At 36.9% G+C, this 18,566-nt stretch overlaps 3 protein-coding genes across 7 annotated transcripts in view; 2 read left to right on the top strand and 1 right to left on the bottom strand.

The window, feature by feature from the left end:
- LOC111383991 (5'-3' exoribonuclease 4-like) overlaps positions 1 to 8,955 on the top strand; it is a 13,469-nt gene extending 4,514 nt beyond the window's left edge. For 3 of the 5 annotated variants that reach the window (XM_023008216.1, XM_023008195.1, XM_023008224.1), the window contains 13 exons: positions 33 to 119; positions 346 to 426; positions 846 to 941; positions 1,666 to 1,736; positions 2,313 to 2,441; positions 2,552 to 2,628; positions 2,728 to 2,768; positions 2,877 to 2,951; positions 6,497 to 6,636; positions 6,737 to 6,841; positions 6,948 to 7,023; positions 7,350 to 7,432; positions 7,701 to 8,955. In XM_023008216.1, coding sequence (XP_022863984.1) covers positions 33 to 119; positions 346 to 426; positions 846 to 941; positions 1,666 to 1,736; positions 2,313 to 2,441; positions 2,552 to 2,628; positions 2,728 to 2,768; positions 2,877 to 2,951; positions 6,497 to 6,636; positions 6,737 to 6,841; positions 6,948 to 7,023; positions 7,350 to 7,432; positions 7,701 to 8,403 — 1,764 coding nt within the window. In that variant the 3' untranslated portion in view covers positions 8,404 to 8,955. The remainder of the gene's footprint in view (positions 1 to 32; positions 120 to 345; positions 427 to 845; positions 942 to 1,665; positions 1,737 to 2,312; positions 2,442 to 2,551; positions 2,629 to 2,727; positions 2,769 to 2,876; positions 2,952 to 6,496; positions 6,637 to 6,736; positions 6,842 to 6,947; positions 7,024 to 7,349; positions 7,433 to 7,700) is intronic. The other 2 variants (XM_023008199.1, XM_023008207.1) reach the window with 2 other exon arrangements.
- Positions 8,956 to 11,522: 2,567 nt separating this feature from the next.
- Positions 11,523 to 12,426, bottom strand: LOC111383983 (rubredoxin-like). Its single transcript, XM_023008187.1, has one exon. The coding sequence runs from the start codon at positions 12,217 to 12,219 to the stop codon at positions 11,644 to 11,646; it is 576 nt and encodes a 191-aa protein (XP_022863955.1). The 5' UTR covers positions 12,220 to 12,426; the 3' UTR covers positions 11,523 to 11,643.
- Positions 12,427 to 14,187: 1,761 nt separating this feature from the next.
- LOC111383977 (probable transcription factor At3g04930) lies at positions 14,188 to 16,089 on the top strand. Its single transcript, XM_023008180.1, has one exon. The coding sequence runs from the start codon at positions 14,361 to 14,363 to the stop codon at positions 15,630 to 15,632; it is 1,272 nt and encodes a 423-aa protein (XP_022863948.1). The 5' UTR covers positions 14,188 to 14,360; the 3' UTR covers positions 15,633 to 16,089.
- The last annotated feature ends 2,477 nt before the right edge of the window (positions 16,090 to 18,566 follow it).

Raw genomic sequence — 18,566 nt, 5'->3', positions numbered from 1 at the left:
CCTATAAATACCCCCCCCCCCCAACATTTCAGGTGTTCCTGGATCGAGTTGAGCACTTTGCTCAAGCAGTTTCCATCTATGAAGATCAAATCTTTCAAAAACGAACTCGAATACAGCAGGTAGTCTCATTTTTGGAGAACACTTTATGCTTAAGCAGATACTTAAAATAATTGCCTTATGCTACATGTTCCACTACTTCTGGTGAAAAGCTCACTTGTTCATATGCTATTTTGTTGAACCATGCTTCACACAAATGAATGATCTCTTGTTGGTTTTGATCTATACGAAGAGCTTTTCAATTCTGTGGTTTTTTCCTTTTTAATTCTATTTCTTTGTGTGTATCAGGCATATGAGAATAATGAAGAGATGAAACTTAAAGCAAGAGGAGAACATAATGTGGAGCCACGGGCTTCAGCAACAGACAAGGTGGTTCATCTCTTTTGATGCAACTCAACGTTAAAATTGTCAATCTTCGTTACTTGAGATAGTAGTCAAATGGTGTAATGTTTGTGTTTGTCAGATATATAGAAATACGACCTAGTCCTAATTCCTTTATTTTAAATAGCTGCATTTTCAGAAGTTTTGTTTGTCTCATTATCATCGTGAATGCAAGCCTTTTTTTTTTTTTTTTTTTAAATAATCTATTTGAGACACCCACCCACCCAATCCATGCACACATTGAGAATGCATAGTGGATGAAAAATGATGTGACAACGACTTTTAATCCTTTTGCCTTGTCTGTTCGAGTCATTGGACTAGTGTATATAAAACTTTTTCTGGATATGCCAATATAAGTAATAATTTTTTCTCAGTTATCAATCTGGCCAAGATTTTTGTCGTGTCAGGTGAAACTGGGGGAGCCTGGTTACAAAGAAAGGTATTATTCAGAGAAATTTGGTATATCAGAATCAGAAAAGATTAATGAAGTTAGAATGGAAGTGGTAAGCATATCCATCACATGAAATGTAGTGATCTTTTTAGCATTCTTTTCAGCTTGCTCGTCTTGTTATGTCTTTCAATTTACCAAGAGTCGATAGTATTTTCTGCTTCCACACTTTTTGAATATAAAAGTCTATTGCTATATGGCCCCTGTTATTCTTAGCAACACACATACACACACAACATGTATTTCCCTGCTTGAGTTCAGACAGGTCTAGTTCTGTCCTATCTAGCTATCAAGGTGGTCTAATTTCTAATTTATTTGGTAAATTTAGTTAATGGAAAGAGAAGATAGGGATGATGACAAAGGAAAGAGAAGAGTCAGATGAACTGGGAGGGGTTTAGAGTTTAAAACGAGAAAGGAATATTTGTGCAGCAGTCACTTTCTTGATTTCAACATGCAAATCCTTGAATGTGAATGTACATACCTATGATATCCCAATTGTCTGAAACTTGGGAATGAAATTTACTGAAATCTGATTGAGGTTTATAGATCGGAGTATCGTTGCTGTAAAATTCTGGTTTGTATTTTTCACATGTTAAGTGTTACTATCCTCTTTTCTTGAATGTAACTACTCTCTCTCTCTTCCCTATTTTCATTGTTGTTGCTTCCTTCTTTATTTAATGCTCGCTTGAATATCAAACTCGATGTATGGAATAGTTATTGTGTGAAGATGCAGACTATTCGATTCTGGAAAAAAGATAAATGTAAAGAAGTTATTTCAGGTTTCAAAGTACGTGGAAGGATTATGTTGGGTTTCGCGCTATTATTATCAAGGTGTATGCTCTTGGCAATGGTGTGTATTGTCTCTCCTTGAAAAAAAAAAATTAATAGATGCTTTTTCTTTGCCATTTCCTTTTTTTTTTTTTTGGTTGCTGGTGGATCCTGGACTCATTTATTGACTTGCAGACGACTTAACTGCAAAAATATATTCTTTCGATATAGTATTGAAGAAGCAGAACAGACATGTCCTTTTGGGAGGACTTGTTGGAAGTGGAAAATATTTCATGGGCTCTCAATGTTTTCACAAGTACGAATTAATGTAAAAAATACAAAATTACAAAAATCCTTTTTTCTCTATGGAAAGGGGGCAGATCGGGAAATCTAATGTCAATATCACTGTCCATGCCCATTCAAATTTTGACGTGAGAGATTGGTGTCATTTGCACAAGGTCAAGGAACTCGTGTGTGTTTTTTTTTCCCCTAAATTCTGAGCGCTTCACTTGGGGATGGGAAAGCTGACGTCACTATCTCTTGCCGTTTGAAAGTTGAACGTTGTTTAATGATAAAAAGTTCATTAAATTGTCTAGTAAATATATATTTGATATTGAAATTTTATGCTGTAGACTGATGCCTATGATGTTTGTTTCAGGTACTATCCATATCATTATGCCCCGTTTGCATCTGATCTTAAGGGCCTCTCTGATTTAGAGATACAGTTTTCTCCTGGGGAGCCGTTTAAACCCCTTGATCAGCTTTTAGGAACTTTGCCGTCTGCTAGGTCTTAATATTTCTTTCTGCTTTCAAGAGTTAAAGCTGTTGACGTTGCCTTTGATTATTTCTTTTAGTTATCTGTATTTATTTTTGTGTATATTTGTTTACTTATCACAGTTCTGGTTCTCTCCCTCAAAAGTACAGGGGATTGATGACGGATCCTTTGTCGCCTATTTATGATTTCTACCCAACTGGTACAATTAGTTGTCTTCTAAATATCGACTATCTTTTGTCTTATATTTCCTTTCCTTTATTTTCTCTGGAAATAATTTGTACTTCTCATAAATTGCTAGATTTTGAAATTGACATGAATGGAAAGCGTGCTGCATGGCAGGTAGTTTCCACATACAAACATGTTTATTGAGGTGAAAAGTGACATTATATATATATAGATTTTAACCACTGGAAATGACCTTATCTTTCATTTTTGCCAAATGATTAGGGTGTTGCCAAATTACCATTCATTGATGAGAATAAATTGCTTGCTGAGACGAAGAAGCTTGAGGACACCTTGACGGTATGAAAGATAGTCTTATTTTTTCCGTCCCTTTTCCTTGTATGCTGTTAGCCTCTGTTAAAGAGTACATACTTTGTTACTCAAGCTTAGTAATCACAGAGTTCTATCTATTTAAGTAGATATGCTGCCTTCTTAATTTTCTAATTAAGCAGTAAGCTGGGAGTGCTAGCTATTCAACATTTGAATAGAGCACTAATGAAGGGTATTGATGTAGACGATTTGATGATATGCTAGATATGATGGCCGGTGCCACAATCTTTTCCAAAATCGATTTGAAGAGTGGGTATCATCAGATTCGGATCCGCCCAGGAGACGAGTGGAAACTGCATTTAAAAGGAAAGATGGTCTATACGAGTGGTTGGTAATGCCTTTTGGACTAACCAATGCTCCAAGTACTTTTATGAGGGTGATGACACTGAGCCTTCGACCTTTCATGGGCAAATTCATTGTCGTATACTTTGATGACATCCTCGTGTACAGCAAAACAAGGGAACAACATCGAGATCATCTCACGCAAGTTTGCTCTACACTGTGTGCAACAAGCTTGTATGCCAATGCGAAGAAATGTTCTTTCTTCACGGATACAGTTGTGTTTTTTGAATTCATTGTTTTTGCTACGGGAGTATCTGCTGATCCTGTGAAGATTCGGGCAACTGTTGAGTGGCCTGACCCCAAGAATATACATGATGTTAGGAGTTTTCATGGTTTAGCTACCTTTTATCGTCATTTCATCAAGGGGTTTAGTACGATCATGACTTCAGAGAATGAGCACGTAAGGAAGAAAAGGGAGAAAGTGGGAAGCAGGGGAGGAAATTGGACACAACAAGCCAACTTGAATAATTTCATTCATCAAACTGACTTTCAATCCAAATTACAATAATATAAATACCAAAATAATAAACTTGGGCCAAACCCATATACAAGCCCAATGAGACATAAAGCCTAAAATAAATAAACAAAAGATAAAATAGTCCAACAATTGGCCCGATGAGGATGATGTCCGCATCAGGTATCCTTTTACACTGAAGGTTATATGCATGAATAAATAACTCATTCAGAGTTGATATCGAAAAGTGGCTTGACAAGGAGTTCAGTATGGGTTGGTGTTTTCTTGAACATTTAGTTTATAGTTATTGAATTTATCCTGGAAGAATGTTAGGTGAGTGGATTGTTGAACAAAATTCTGAATTTTGCAAGTCCCATGACAAACTTTGGTTAGACAACTCACTTGACTGCAAATTGATTGGGTTTACTAATTTTTTTTTATATGTCTGTTAGTGGGGACTGTAGGATGGACGAAATTCTGCTTTTCACCAAGCATTTTATAATAGAACCAATTTGCAGATAAACCTATCCCATTCTTGAGAACTGATATTGGTGCATTCTCTAATATTACAAATGGTGCATGGGAAGCTGATAATCTAAGCTCCTTTTTATTTATTTATTTTTTTTAATTACCCCTGGAGGAAAAAGAAAGGTAGATGAAAATAAAAGGGAGATGGTGAGTTTCGAAATTCTCATATAAAGTGTGGGGAATCTAGATTGACAAGAGAAGAAAGGAAAGCTGAGTGAGCTATCTTGCACCACAATAATCCCTTTTAGTGCTTTCACTACCCTCAGCTTTCATTGGTTTAGCTATACTTTTCACATCCTTTTACGAGCCTTTGTGACTAATGTTTCTCACGTAAAGCTAGAGTAAGTGATGAGGACATTCATCTATATTTATTTTCTATTTGGACTCTTATCCATGTTTATGTAATTGGGCTTGTATAATGGGTTTGGCCCAAACCTCTTTTTTTTCTTTTTATTTTATAAATCTTGTTGGTTGGTGATTGTGACAGTTGATGATTGAATAAAATATTTGGTGGCTGGTTGCAAACGTTTCCTCCCTTCCTCTATTCTTTTCTCCTCCTACTGTTTTCTTCTTCTGCCATCTCTGCCTCTGATTTCTTCTTCCCTTCTGAATTGTTTTCTCATTCTCCATTGGGTGTTTATATTGGTGTTGCATCAATAAGTAACTACAGCAGATGTTTTACTGAAGATGGAAGCTAGGTATGAAGGATTTCGGTGGCAGCAACAATGTCCCCCCTGGAAAATTTTCATCCTCGAACCTTTTCCTGAGGATTTTTCTGTTCTATTTTTCTCCCTTTTGTCTGCACGGTAGTGCCATGTAATTATATGCAACCAGGCTAAGTTCTTGAACTTTCACGTATGGCATTGGATTTAATTATCTGTGTGTTTTCCTTATTAATAAAATTACTTCGGTTTTTTTGTTTTTGGTTTGGAGGGGATGGCTCCCTTGAATTATTTCAATTGTGTTTGTGAATGCACAGAACAAGTGCATTTCCAAAACCTAGAGCTCAAAGAAGGCTGAGAAGGGAGTCCAGTTGGGGGAGGGGGAGTGTGTGTGTAGATGCACTGGGTTTGGGAAGAAGTAATTTGTTATGTTGGGGTGTTCTTATATAATGTTTCTCAGAGATATTTAAAGATTACGTTTGGAAAATTTGAACAAAATGGGTTTGAAAATTGCTGAAGTGAAAACAGAGTTTCTTGGATAACTTTATAGTTTTTTTTCAGAATGATGTAAAAATGGCTCATAATTAACAGAATTATCTCATAGGGCAAGTGGGCAGTGAAGGGAGTATCTCAAATAATGTCCAAAATTAGGCTTCTCTGAGGGAAACAAGGAAAAGAGGAGCAAATTGTAATTTTTTGGGTAAAGCGTGCTGTACAATAGAATAAACTATCTTATTTGCATCTTACGATTTGCATAAACTCTGCATCCCTAAACCAAGATATATGCATGAACCCTAACAAATAATGCCGAAATTGAGTAGTCATAGGGATATTTACAACTGTGACCAACAAGAGAAATTTTAGTCTAAATAAATTTGGGGTTATGAATTATGTTTGATACTAATTGATTGGCATGTCACCCATGTAACCAAGCTTACAGGCTCTCTACTTACTGCAACCTTTCTATATCTAGGCTTGGAATTGGAAATGAAGAAACATAGCAGAGTTATGTTTTCAAAAGAATAAAAACCAAGTAATAAAGATAAGGCCAATTGCACAAGATCAATGTAGTATTAACCGTACATGGGCTAACGAAGTCGATGACAGTCTCTGCACTTCTGTTTTACTCCTCCCCTCTCCCTTAAACAGATCATCTGCATCAGAAATCTTTGCATTCTGCAATGTTTGAGTCATATCTTTCCCTTTTTCCTTCACATACTTTGCAAATTGAAAAACCTCGACAATCGATCTGAGGGCTGTTTTGGTTGGGAGTGCTTAGATTTGATGGTTTGTCATTTTCTGATTTTTGACACCTCAAGATTTGCGCTAAATAAGGAGTATTTTAAGACCGTATGTTATATGGCTTAAACTGCTGCAAGATACTGAAACAAAATCACATCTGAGTTCCATCAAGATGTCATCTTGATGTACATGGACTTGAACCTGGTTTGGGACATGAGCAATATGTCCTTTACTTGAGAAAAGGGAGCAGAAGAAAAGCTATGGCAATTTACATTTTTCTTTTGCAGGAGGAAGAACAATTTCGGAATGGCGTGATGTTTGATCTACTATATGTCCATCCTCTTCATCCTTTGGCTGCTCAAATTACCTTGTACTATCGTCTTTCTCACATGGAGAAATCGCCATGGAGAATTGATATGAATGCCAGGTTGGTTTATTTAGTCAATCCAGCCAATTTTTTTCAACCATGGTAATTAATGCCTGCTTGCCTTTGGTGTATTATCTATTTTGTTTTTCAACTTTTTCAGTGGTGGAATGAATGGATTCCTTTGGTTGACTGAGCGAAATGGTTTGAAACGAGTAGTTCCTTCCCCAATCAATGAATTGGAAGACATTATGGATAATCAAGTTCTGTAAGTTTACACTATCCCTCAGCCGCCCTGCAGAAAAAGAAAAGGCGGAAGATGGTGTAGTATGTAATCGTTGAATTCCTCAAGATGTTGTACAATTCTTTTGCAGAAACATTACTTATCTTTATCCAGTTCCACATGCACACATCCCGGAACCTCCTAAAGGTGCAGTCCTACCTGAAAAGGTATGCAAATTTTTAGCTACTCTAATTGTTAGCAACATGTTTTTTGTGGAAGATGCAAGAGAATATATTGTTAGGCCCTTTTAAGCTAGCAATCATAATATGCTCTTAGGATGGTCATACCTGAATTTGTAAGTTGGACCACTTTGCAAGCAAATAAAATAAGTTTTTAGAGCCCCCAATAAGATATTCTTCCTTGACTAAAGATAATCTTGTAGATAATGGTGGCAGGCTTATTTTTAGAGCTCCCAATACGATATTCTTCCTCCACTAGTGATAAAAGTTTCTTTAGCTTTACTCTCATGTCGTCCCTTATATTTTACCTGCAGGTTGTGAGACCTACTGACATAAAACCATTCCCTATACTATGGCATGAAGACAATGGTGGCAGGCGTATGCTAGGCATAGAAAGGTAATAGAATTTACACAGATAGTGTCAAACGTCTCTCCTGCACAGTCCTTTGGGAATATTAAAAATTTTAATATCTTAAATTGTTGACCTACCAATTCCAGAATTTGATATTCAGCTTACAGCAGATTGGGAATTCTGTGGTCATTGTTGGTTTACACTAAGCTCTGGAACTAGTAAATAGTAAATTGTTACCTTGCTTGAAAACGGTGGGTCATTTATTACACTAGAATGGAATTATAGCACTTCTTTGATTGCTTCTGTTTCACAGGCCACAAGTATCCGGGGCAATATCTGGTCCTACATTGGGAGGAGCTGCTTATCGTCTGGTTCATAACACACTGAACATTAAATCCATTCACACTGACTACGGAATTTCAGAGCAGGCGGCTTCTCACAATTTCCATGGCAACCATGTAGCGAACAGATTGAGGCCAGCTGGACCGCCTGGCTATGAAAGTGGCTTTTCCGATGGAACATCTTATCATAATTCTTCATACCACCCACAAAATAAGCCTAGACCATCTGGGTATGACCTAGGATCTGGTCGAAATGCGGAAGGACGAGGTTATTGGGATCATCCAAATTTTCTACACGGGCATTTCAATCCTCGAGGACCAGTTAATGGTGCTAGATATGGTGTCCCCTCGAACAACGTGCAAAACAGGCAAAACTTCAAGATGCAACCAAGTCAGGAACAGTATCATGACTTAAGACATAGCATCTATACTTTGACCATGGAAGATGGTGCCGGAACCAGGCCACACAATTCAGGTCAAATACCAAACATACATCAGCAACTTGGGCAAAACGTGGGTCCACTTCCGTCACCACCTCCTAAATGGATTGGCAGACATGCTGGAGGAAATGATGGGATGTATATTGACCAACAACAGACTTTAACTGCTGCTGGAAACGAGAGACAATTGAAGAAGGTTTACCAGGTCAAAAACAAGTCACAACAAATAAATTGAATCCAGAACTCCAGCAGTGATGATATATGTGTAAAGTGGCGCCCTTTCAGTTAGTTCATAACTTGGTCAGAAACAACCTGACCAGCAAAGTTGAGAGGTTCAAACTTTGAGCAAAACCCACTCTGGAAACTTGCTCGATGTTGGAAAATGGAGATCGGCTGCTTCTGTATGTTTGGTTTCTCTGGAGAATATAATACATGGAGAAGTGCTGGAGAGTTTTTTGAGTCCAGCCTTCATCTTGTACTATAATATTCCAGGAATACAAGGGCTATAAGATTCGCAATTATGCAGCAAAGACTTTTGGGGATGTGGATTCCTGTGCTTGGGTCCACGCGATTTATATACAGACTCGACATGCAAATTCTTTTTCATGTAGCTTGGTGAACTTTCTTGGAAACAATGTAAAAGTGGTTACTTTCTTCCCTTTTCTGTCGAGGTTTCTACATTATTAAGATTACATGTGAACTGAATTGACGTACAATATTTCCGCAAAATTGTTTACCACGAATATTTTCCGCTGTTCATTTCATGGAAAGAAATATTTTGCTGCTACTTGCAGGTGACCATGGTGGCAGTTACAGGAGGCAGTTGTCTTGTTCAAAACTGTGTAATTCAGCATAGATCAAACATTTTCGCCTGCCTATAATAGTGTAGTTAATTAAGTTCTCTCTTAAATTCTTTATTTCTGTACTCTCAGCAGAGTTTTAACAAATTCGTGGGAAGAAGCAAATTTTGACCAGCTAAAAGGCTTATTTATTTCCATTTGCGTGTTCGACGAGAAAAGAAACTCGTGGGCATGTTTGGCTAAGTTCGAATTCATTTTCAAGTGAATTCTTATTTTCAAAATAGTTAAGATAGATTATCCTATCTTATTTGTAATTAAAGAAAAAGATTACTTATTTTGCTTATATTAAGAAAAATCATTTATTTAATAACTTATTTGTAATTAAAGAAAAAGATTACTTATTTTGCTTATATTAAGAAAAATCATTTATTTAATAACTTATTTGGTATTCCTAGGTTTAACAAAACTGCAACATTTTCAATTTCAATTGAGCTGATAAAGTGGAGGAATTTTGGAAAATAATCAATAAATTCGGATAAATAAGCTCCCATTTGGTTTAGATTAAAAAGTTAATAAAAATGTAAATTATAATTAACAATTAATTTAAACCACATTTCATGGATTCACAATTTTTATCATATTTTCAAACATAAATTTCATTAATTTTTATTAAAATTTATTAAAAATTTTGATTTTTGACAAAACTAAATGGGGCTAAGAATAAATTTAAATTTGATAACTTTATTGTCGCCCATGTTAGAGATTGTCCATCGTAGGGAATTGAGATGACTCCAATAAAGGCATTGAAAGAGCTAGTCAAGTGCAAGCAAAGAGAATTGACTTGAGTCTCCGTTCATTTAGTGAACTATTAATGAGATTTTTGGATAAAAATTTGCAGGTTATAATCCTAATCTTTCTTTCTTTATCTTTGTGCAATGGTAACTAAAGGAAGCTCTCCAGCCAGGGAGGGACTTTCTATTTTAACCTCATCTCCTGGTGTGTGAGAAAAAGAGTGACAAGCTCATCTTTACTACTCCGATCAAAGGTTGGTGTAAAGTTAAAGGGTCAGCTACGGATTCCTTGTAGTACAGGAGGTCTTCTCCGGAACAACGAGGCAAGTTGTTGCAAATCATAATTTAGAATACATTGCTAATAATACGTGGAAATTTTGTAGACAGTACTAGACAATACTGAACACTATAACGAACAAATTTTTAACTTCTTTTCCTTCTTTAGTAGAATCCTGTGCTCCTATCAAACATGCACCAAATGATTTCACGCATGCTAGAACCCTACCTTGAACTGGAATTAATGAAATGAGATGCATATACCATATACTTTTGTATTTGAACGCACCTTTGTTCTCCTAGTACACAAAGCAGGCCCTCTCAGAAGCAACACAATGACAAAAATAATGTGGTTATTGGAAGTTTCTCTCATTTCTCCACCTATATAAGTACTACAAGGCTCCTTGAGAACAAACAAGAAATGGGGTATTGATGGTTGTCCGAGTTTGGACAGCTCAATATTTAATCTTAAGAATTGAAACATAATGGTCCTTGATCCATCTCATAATGAACATGACATGGGAAAATTTATCTAGTGCTGTTGTAGCACCAGTACAAGGTAAGTTCATTGAAATAAGACGTCATCTTTTTGCAGATGAGCAGCTTGCTTGAGGGTTCGGCTATATGTACACGGGAGTGTACACTCCGGTGTACATGCCCTTTCACATGGGAGGTCGGTTGGAAGCATTTATTGGACGTGGGGCCCCTTCCCATGTGAGGGGCGTGTACACCAAAGTGTACACGCCCCAGTACAAATGGCTTTTTCCTTTGCTTGATCATTTTGTCACAAAATTTTCTCAAATGCTGAATTGTGGTGTACACGCCCCAGTACAAATGGCTTTTTCCTTTGCTTGATCATTTTGTCACAAAATTTTCTCAAATGCTGAATTGAAGTTCCAATTATTCAGCTAAGTCATAAATTTCTATGAAAAACTAACCACAGATTGTCAAATTAAAGTTGCAAATATTAGATTTCATTTCATGGCTTTTGTAGTGTGTTCGATATGTACTTTATACACGAATTAGATGTACCTCTTCTGTACATCTACTCTTTCTCAATGCATTTCTTTAGACAAAAACTTCATTTTTCTCTTTTCAGACGGTAAATATTTCTCAAAACATGGAGTGTGACTTGAACCCATGTTTGGATTGAAATTGAGATACTGATACAAGTTTTTCCTTTCTGAATTAGATAGATTCATATTTGAAAGAGGTTGACAATAAGTTACCATTTGTCCCTTTGTTAGGTGTTCCAGACAAATACATAAGGTTACCTTTTCTTCTTTATTATTGTCTAACACAATACAATACTTACAATACAAACACCGATGACATGTTTGGTGGGGGGAAGATTGGGCAATAATAAACATATTGAGGAAGAAGAAAAAGTTAAAATCTTATTGTGATACTATATAGTCATCTCGGCTCAGGTACTGCACACCAAATATGCACTAACCATTTTTAAAATTCGTCTTAGATGAACAAGAGAACTCAAACATGTATCTCATGTATTATTACTTCTCAAAAGATAAACAACTCTGTTGGGGTGGGTAAAAGAGTTCTTAGACTATCAGACTGTACCAAATTTCAATATATTTCAACAGTTAATCATTGAAGAAAATAACCAGACAAGAAGAACAAAAATCCAAGAAACAAACCACCCCATATAAGCACAGCCTTTTGGCCAGAGGTTAGTGCATTACCACCCAATCCAAATTGCTGATTCTCAGCGAAACCCGCAATCTCCACACTCTTGCTCTCGAAGAAACTCTTGGAAGCCCCACAAGTTGGGCACCTCCAGTCCTGTGGCAGCTTATCAAAAGGAAGCCCTGGTGGAATTGGATATGAAGGGTCCCCTGCAGCCTGATCATATCTGAACCCACAAGATCTGCAGTCATATATTCCAGTATTCAACACTGCAAACTTCTCCTCTAGCCTTCTTTTATCAAATTTCACCTCAGATTCCTCTTCAACAGGGGTTTCTGCATCCTGGGTTGTTTCTGGTATTGGTTGTTTGTCTTCTTTGGAGACGTCAATTGACTTTACTGTGAAAATGGGCTTTAAGGGTCTGTAAGAAATTGGTTCAAATTTAAGGAACTTGAGCTGTGGTTTGAGTTTACGCACAGAGGAAGGAGATTTGAAAGACTTGAAAGCAAAGGAAGGTCTGGTTATTGCTGACGCCATTGAAGGATTTTGTTGTGTTCTTCAGTTTTTATTTATTTATTTATCTTTTTTTTTTTCTCAAATGAATACTCTTATTTGTTTTGATTCTGGGATTGCAGGAGAATTTGTTTTGGTGGTGTTCGTGTGTGGTTCTTACTGATTCAAGAAATCAAATGGGATGGGATCCATCTTGGGGAAGAGCATATACCTTGTGAATGGGGCAGGATAAGGCGGAGTTTTTATTTGAAAACCAATTTTTATATAAATTTATTCTTTTAATTTTCCGTTAAATTTTCTATAAAAAGTTAACGGAATTAATTTTCACCATTTTACTATTTATCTGGTTAGGAGTGAATATTTTAATTGGAATCGGAATCGAATCGGAAGCTCTAAAATAAAAAAATTAGTATTAGGAATCGAAAAATCGAGAACCAAAAGCAATTGGGTTGGTTATTGATTCTTGAATCAGACATGTGATTACTCGACTCTAAAATTGAATTTGTCATTTTTATTATTTTCTTATTATTTATTCACTATCGGCCAAAAAATTCGATCCAACAAGTAGCAAGTTTGCAAAGTTCAATTAGTAGGTACCTAATTAATAAGATTCATTTATTTAAATAATTAAGTCACTGTTCGTCTATCATTATTCAATGACAATGAGTTTTAGAATATTGATTTTTTTATTATTTTTTTTTGTAGAATTTGTGGTTAAAAAGTATGAAAAAATTTTGAACTCACAAACAAAATGTAATATTGTGAAATTGTGTGGCTGAAAATGAATTTCATAAAAATAAAATTTTGAAATAATTGTAGATAAACAGGGACTAAGTCATATTACTTTCGTTCATAAATACTTCACACTGTACTTTACATGCTAATCGTCATGGAAACCATTCTTGAGATCTTGCTATAGATGCACAATCGAAATTTGATATTATGTTAGATATTGGATGTTATTGGTGGCATATTTGTAGTAGATTAAGAAATTATTGAAATATTGGTGTAATATTTTTATTTATTCTATTTTTGTTAGTAATTTTATTGTCAACTCTCGAATATTTTAAAAAATGTCATGTGTAGAAAGGTAATTGAATTGAAATTGATGGTCAAGTTTGAATTAGGTTCCAGTTATTATGTGGACTCCAATTGTTCAATTTACTAAGTACTTAAAGTGCATTGGATGATTTTGAGTATTGAAATATATAGATCGACCCACTTGATACTCAACCTAAATATGGCGGTGTATTGAATGATTTAACATTTTTCTAAACTCTCTGCATATAGCAAGTGTTGTCTTGATCATAAGTGTCGTGATGAGTAAATATATCTTCACATTCATTTTATCAAGAATGATCTCCTAAATACCGTAATATGGTGACATGACATATCATTTAATTGGTGAATAAGTTAATGATATGTCCCATGTATTTAATAATTCACCGAGTTTAGGAGATTATTTCCGTTCATTCTATAACCCATAAAATATTTAACCTCATAAAGTAATATTCACTGGTTCACACGAAATTTTATCTGTCCCATGTTACTCGAGTGTTTAAATTCTCTCTACGAGCCCTTCGGGGTATAGCCCAGTGGTGCAAAGCACAGAGTGAGGTTATCTCACGTCTTGCTGGCAGCTGCAATGTGGGAGTTTGATACCTAGGACATGGAATTGGACTTTTTGTAGGCGTAGTGTACAGACAGTTCTTGTTCTTTGGCCTGCTGTGACACATCCCGCTATTTACCTCCTTCACAAAACTTTTGAGACGTGACGGTGGGGACCCTCAAGATTGGGGTTCAACCTTTTTTTTTTTTTTTTAAATTCTCTCTACGAAATAGCTTACTTTGTTGGCGAACAAATCTCACATTTTAATCTTTTATTCTTTTTTATTTAATTACATTTTCATCGTTTTTCATATATTCCGTTAAATATTAGACAGATGCTACGCACGTGAATAAAATGAAATGATTTTACTATTGGTTAGCCAGTGGCACGTGGTGAACCGTTGAACCCAATACGGTCTTAGCCTAACACGCAACCAATTAGCCAAATAAAGACGCAGTTCAGGAACCCATTCAGCTTCCCCAACCTAAACCTAACCACAACCTTCTTCGGTCCCAACCCTAATCACAATCGAATCAACACCCACACTCCGGCCCCTATGGCCTCCGCCGAAGACCCCAGTAACGCCGGTGCCGCCCTCTACAACGAAGATGAGGACCTTCTCGACGAGGAAGATGATGACGACAGCTCCGACCACGGCGAAGATGTCTATCTGGAGGCTGACGTCGACGTCGATGAGGATTCCGCCTCCTCGTCTCCGGCTACAGCGTCTGCGTCTGTTTCTGTTGTCGATCGGCCTCCGGCTTCTGTCTCCACCGCACAAGTCACCGTCGCCGTCGCTGACGTCCCCGATTTTCGTGTGAACCAGCAGTCACAACAACAGCAACAGCAGCAGCATATTCCAGCTGATGCCATCACTGGGGTCACCAGGAAGCCGCAGGCTATAGCGTTCCCCGACGAGTCACGCAAGCTGTTTCAGCGTCTCTGGACTGACGAGGACGAAATCGAGCTGTTGCAGGGGTTTCTGGAATATACTACTCAGCGTGGGCCACAAAGTTCTTCGCACCACCATGATACGACGGCCTTCTATGACCAGATCAAGGATAAGCTGCAGCTTGATTTCAATAAGAATCAGCTTGTGGAGAAGCTGAGGAGGCTCAAGAAGAAGTATCGCAACGTCATAAGTAAATCTGGTTCCGGCAAAGATCACTCCTTCAAGAGTCCCCACGATCAGGCGACTTTCGAAATCTCCAGTAAAATCTGGGGCGACAGTGTTGGAGTCAACGGTTCCGTCGTTCGTGCTGCCCCAACTGATGAGGCCAGGTTTGAAGATAATGATCCTAGCAACTCCAATTTTGTTGGCAATCAAAGCCCTATCCCGAACAACCCTAATGGCTTCGATGGGAATAGCAAGACACCCCGATCCAGGAAGCGAAACCGAGCCGGAGCAGTGAAAGTCGAGGAAAAACAGCACGCCTTTACTAGTAATCCTCAAATTAATCAGCCATCAGTGGGAGTGGGTGTGGGTGTGGTCACCCCAGTGGCTACTCCTTTAGGCGTGGGGATGCCAGCATCCATGTCAAACGTGATTGAGGAGACTGTGAGAAGCTGTTTGTCGCCGTTTTTCAAGGAGTTGTTGGGAAATTCTATGAATTTGAATGGGAATGCATTGTATGGAAACCGAGGGTTTGGGTTGGCTTTGAGTCCCATGCCTTTGGGATTTAGTGGAGTGACTGGTGGGGAGAGGCTTGTTGACGAGAAATGGAGGAAGCAGCAGATATTGGAATTGGAGGTGTTTTCAAAGAGGTTGGAGTTGGTGCAGGATCAGATTAAAGCACAGTTGGAGGAGCTCAGGTCCATGGGGAGTTAATGGCCAGCTTTCTTCAGTAGTAAGCTGGCTTTTCAACTCTCCTGACTCCTGGGTTAGTAGCATATTTATTCATTTGTCTTTGATAAATGAGAAAGTGCAGATTCTGTTTAGATTTTTAATTTGGGTTGCTGAATAATACTTCTAATAGTTAGGCCTTCGATGGGTGGTTGCATGTCTCCTCAAGTCTGTGAGGGATATTGTTTGATATGTACATCGGAATTGACATGGACTAGTAGTTTACTTAGATAATTATATGCTATAATTGCTATGATCTTCAAATTATGCATCTGTGAATGCATTTTTCCTTTTCTTGCTCTCTATTTTCTCTCGGGAAACACTTTCACTGTATGTAACTTCTGATATTTGGAGTCGTCTCTCATATAAATTCTACAGAGGATTACACAGGATTATGATCTCTGAATTTCATTATGAAATGCTTGGAATTTTTATGGTGTAACCTTGGTCTTGATTGATGCTGACTATTGAAATTTTTTGTTATGGTTGAACTTGAAAATCTCACCAGGATGCTTAATTGCATATATTTTAGATCAGCTTTTTGAAACATGTAGATGTGATTATGTGATTGTAAGGAGTTGAAAAGCTAGCTGCTCTTCGGTGTTTCCACTCTAAGATCACCAAGTTGAGAGAACATATAGTTACCTGATGGATAGTGAAGCTGAATCGCATAAGGTTTGGAGAACTTGATATAGATGAGTTACTGTGACCTGGAGAAGGGCATATACACTGTTAGAAACAAATTATATACCTAACTAGTTATGCCATTACCTGGTTTTTCCAGCTCCTTAATCTTATGGATAGTTTAGTCCTTGAATCTTAGATTGATGACCGGAGATAACTCATTCAAGTTCCCAGATTTGATCATTATTTTATATATATGAATTACATATGTCTGTAGACTCAAGGTTCTGCGCCATCAAATAAAGTGAAGAGCGTTCTTGGATTATGTGGTCAGAAGTGACGACAGAGATTTTGAATTCTTACTAGAAATAGTTTGTCTACAAAATTGATATCTACGTAGAAAATATTTTAGTTGTCCTTTTCTGAAAAAATTTATTTTAGTTGTCATTTAAACTCCACTGAAACTAAAACAAATTCTTGATCAATTAAAAGACCATCGCTTAATGATTCAAATCATTTTCATACCCCCTCGCGTAAATAATGGCATTGTAATTCAGCAGGATTAGCATTAGATTACTCCATACTTGAAAGATTATATAGAAAGATATCACCACCATGGAATTATAAAATTAGAAAAGATGTAGAGTCAAACCCTAACGACTTTGGTCATAGTTTTACAACTATCACAAAGTTGTATTGATGAAGATGATGATGAAGCTAGGGAGGGAGTTTGCATCAAGTAAGTAAGGCAGTATAATCTGAATGCAAGAAATATTAGAACTTTAAAACAATATGTTTGTAATGGCCTTTGAGAACTTTACCATTTAGCAAATTAATTTCTTCAGACTTATTTGAAAAGATGCTTTTGACAATTTTTGTCTTCACGACTGACTTTTCTTGCAATATGAGAATCAACTTTGCAGATGTTGAAAATGACAAGTAAGAAAATTTTCTTCGTAAATTTACTAATTTCGGTTTAAATGAGTTTAAATGACAACTAAGATTTAAATGAGTTTAAATGATAACTAGAGTATTTAGATTACACTGTCTTACTTACTTGTTCATTAGAAAGTTTTAACGAGTATATTAATACTTATTTAGAAAATAGAGAGAGAGAGTAAGATTAGTCAGCGATTATTGGTGAATTGGCTAGAAAGGGAACCTGATTCAATGGGACCGATGAGAACCAAAGGGTTCAATCTGTTTATCTGGCGTCATTATGTATGCTTTTCGGATCTCATGGGATGATTTGCACTTTGGTATCAAGTGAGGTGCGTGTGTAGATTGATTTGCTAGGAATCCAATGTATCCTTGACATCATGCCCATTCCCCCAATTGTACTATATGCTTGGCGTCTCCCTAATCCCAATATTCCAATTTTGCGGGTGCGTGTTAAACATGTAACAATAAGTAGCTTCACTGATAGGACTAATGCCAGAAAAATGATGTTTAAAATGTAAGATGATACTCAATAATTGGTGCAAAGTTTGTTGAGAAGATCAAAATGTGATGCATGTTGCATTTCATTATGAGTCGTGATATTATTGGAATTTTATTTTGAAACTTTATTCTACATTTTTTGTTAGAAATGAGGGAAAAAGTTTCCCGGCTTCCCAACTTTTATCTAATTCCAAGCTATTTTATTAGTTTTCTAGGTGTGAAAAATCGGAGTGTGACTATTTGCAACTAACCTCTTTTCAAGGTAGTCAATCTGAAACAAGTGCAGAATTCCTAAGACAATCATGCTATATATACATCATATTTTACCTTGTGTCACGTGATATCACACAGTTGGACAGTTTGTGGACAGTATAAATTTTTTTTACCAATTAAATTTTGCAAACTCAGATGATGTACACTTTTGATGTACAAATGACTTTTCCCTAAAGAAAGCAGGATACTAGATGCAATACAAGTCGCAAATAAGTCTTAAGTACTTTTCGATATTATTTATCTTGATATGTTTATATGATCAAATGGTGCCTCTTTTGCTCATTTGCAGGTGTCACTACTAAGTCATTATACAGTATAGGAGGAGTACCACGGGGTAAAGTAATATGTGAAAGAGTGATGTTAAACATCCAGGGCCACATGGGCCTTGGACGTCCACTAAAGATGGCATCCTGTCCTGCCCTGCCCCCAAAAAAAAATGTGGAACTATGGGACTTAATAATCATCTGTCCACTTAATGTTGGGCGAGAAACCTGTGAAAATAGGCAACCTTCAATTAAGTGAGACTTCAGAGAACTTACCCGCTTTTGGCTTTTGCAGATAAGCTTCACGTCCACGAATGCG

This window comes from Olea europaea, chromosome 3 (genome assembly GCF_002742605.1).
Source record: "Olea europaea var. sylvestris chromosome 3, O_europaea_v1, whole genome shotgun sequence".
In the NCBI taxonomy this organism is placed as follows: Eukaryota; Viridiplantae; Streptophyta; class Magnoliopsida; order Lamiales; family Oleaceae; genus Olea; species Olea europaea.
The sequence above is the reverse complement of the archived record's forward strand: the minus strand, read 5'-3'. Positions and strand labels throughout refer to the sequence as shown.